Consider the following 2,652-nt stretch of genomic DNA (forward strand, 5'->3'; position numbering starts at 1 on the left):
TTAGATTTAAATTCTATTAAAATACATAACAACACCTAAATATTTAAGGTGTAAATGTGTGTACTTAATAGAGTAAGGTGTTATTGCTTTATATATTTTGATTGATTTATAAATTTATATAATATTTACTAATTCAAATAAAATATACAGTTTTTCTAAATAAAATTTAGATTAGTATTTACGAATCCGAAGGTTTTTCTCCGGATTTGAATCTTTGTATTTTTAACAAAAAAATCTAGACAAATCTCTCTAAATCCATTATAAAATAAAATCTAATAATAAATCTAATAATATTAGTCCTTTAATAAAATTTAATTGCTACGACTCAATTTTATAAGATTCAGATTTGATTTGGTTTCAAATTTAACTATTTAGTATTTTATATAATTATTAAACTATTTTATAATTTCGTTTCGGTTTCGAAATATTGTCCAGCTGTGACGAAGAAGATAACTTTAACGAGAAAAAAAAACTTTAACGGATAAGTTTTCGGTCAATTTTCAAAAGTCTTATGCGATTATAAAGTTAATTAAGATTATATTAGTATTAAATCTTTTAAAAATTGCTTAACATCGAAGTGAGGAAAAACGCAAAATACGAACACGAAACGAATAAATAATGGAAAATAGTGTGAGGCGACAACCCCGACTATAAAACGAGAGCCAAGCTGCTGAAATTAAAGCATCATCGGTGAGGCTGAGAGAAAATTCACTACAAAAACTGAGCGTCCTCCCCAAAGAAAAATTCTTAGATAATAATTGCAGTTGTTGATCCTGAATTTTAGTTTTCCTTTTAATTTTCCCCATCAAAATCTGTTTCCCCCGTTTTTCAATTCCCTTTCTGTTCATCATCTTGGTTTCTTTGTGTGTGAATGGTTTTCGTTGATTCTTCAGACAAAACATTCAAGCTTATGAAACTGTGTTATTATTTAAATTAATATTTTTAATTTTCATAGATTTAGCCGAGGGTAATTTTTTTGTAAATCCCTCTTTTGGATCTAACAGGTTGCTTATTTCAAACCTTTTCGATCCATTTTTATTTTCTTGAATTTTCTCGGAAAACCTCTGTTCTTTACTTTTGATAAGAATCAGGTGAATTTTTTCGGATTCAATTTTTTTTCTCTCTTTCAAAAAAAATTAAAATCTACAAAATCATAATGGAAGCTGCTATGAATATGTACAGTAGCAGAACGGTTCACCAATCAGATTCGTTTGGTGGTGGTGAACTCATGGAAGCGCTTGTACCTTTTATCAAAAGCGTTTCCACCTCTTCTTCTCCTCCTCCTCCCGCGTCCGCGTCTGCGTTTATTAACCCCGCAGCGTCTGCGTTCTCTCTTCCTACCTTCCCCGGATATCACCCGGAACACTTCATGACCCAACCGTTTACATACGGGTCGGATCTTAACCAAACCGGGTCATCATTAATCGGGCTAAACAACCTCTCTTCTTCCCAAATCCACCAGATCCAATCTCAGATCCACCACAACCATCCTCTCCTCAGGCCAAAGCCTTTACTCATGAAGCAACCCGGAGTCGCCGGATCTTGTTTCCCGGCGAAGCCGACGAAGCTGTACAGAGGCGTGAGGCAACGTCACTGGGGAAAATGGGTGGCGGAGATCCGTTTGCCGAGGAACCGTACTCGTCTCTGGCTAGGAACGTTTGACACGGCGGAGGAAGCAGCCTTGGCTTACGACAAGGCGGCGTATAAGCTGCGCGGCGATCACGCCCGGCTTAACTTCCCTAACTTACGTCACAACGGTTCCCACATCGGCGGCGAGTTCGGCGAGTACAAGCCTCTTCACTCAACGGTCGACGCTAAGCTCGAAGCTATTTGTCAGAGCATGGCGGAGACGCAGAAACAGGACAAAACAGCGAAAGCTTCGAAGAAACGTGCCTCGACGGTGAAGAAAACTGAGAAGGTTGATTTGTCGGAGAAAGTCAGTCCGGTGACGGAGTTCGTTGAGTCCGCCGGGTCTTCGCCGTTGTCGGAGCTGACGTTCGCTGACACCGAGGAGCAGCCGCGGTGGAACGAGACCTTCTCGTTGGAGAAGTATCCGTCTTACGAGATTGACTGGGATTCGATACTGTCGTGATCAGTTAGTGTTGTTTGGTTTGGTAAGAGTAGGGGTAAAATAGGAATTTAGAAGCTGTCTGCAATGGAGTTTTTGGAAATTGCAGGGAGAGGCCATTAGCGTAATTAAGTTTATGTTTAGGGGTTAATCTTGTTTGTTAATATTATGGTTTGTATCTCTGTCTCGGTCCAGCTGCGGTTTTTTTGTCATGCTCGACCATGCTGCCACAGGTTTCATTTTATGTAATCTTTTCTTTTTGTCTTTGTAATTTCTAGCTTCATTTTCTGAATATTAATGCGATAATTATTAGTTGTTGTAGTAAAATGAATCCGTCCTTACGATCCTTTATTTGCATTTGCATATTGAATATGTTGATTGTGTGATTTAAAATATTGTATGGGACTATGGGTAACCGAATATATTTTTGGATGAACAAAGTACTAAACTATTAACACACACAAATTCATGATGTTTCGTTCGCCTAAATCATAACTGCGAGGATAAATCTAAATGTACGTTTGATATTGACTAATATTTTTTGTCAAAAGTTAACATCCATATTGACATCCTAGAAACATACA

The 2,652-nt window shown here is 37.5% G+C and overlaps 1 protein-coding gene across 1 annotated transcript; it reads left to right on the plus strand.

The window, feature by feature from the left end:
• The first annotated feature begins 651 nt into the window (after positions 1-651).
• LOC106397810 (ethylene-responsive transcription factor RAP2-4) lies at positions 652-2,395 on the plus strand. The gene has a single exon (XM_013838439.3). It carries the CDS (start codon positions 1,157-1,159, stop codon positions 2,090-2,092), a length of 936 nt encoding a protein of 311 aa, XP_013693893.1. The 5' UTR covers positions 652-1,156; the 3' UTR covers positions 2,093-2,395.
• The last annotated feature ends 257 nt before the right edge of the window (positions 2,396-2,652 follow it).

Source organism: Brassica napus, chromosome A2 (genome assembly GCF_020379485.1).
Source record: "Brassica napus cultivar Da-Ae chromosome A2, Da-Ae, whole genome shotgun sequence".
NCBI lineage: Eukaryota > Viridiplantae > Streptophyta > Magnoliopsida > Brassicales > Brassicaceae > Brassica > Brassica napus.

Coding starts and splice junctions, on each gene's coding strand:
- LOC106397810 (XM_013838439.3), top strand. CDS start 1,157: ATGGAAGCTGCTATGAATATGTACAGTAGCAGAACGGTTCACCAATCA.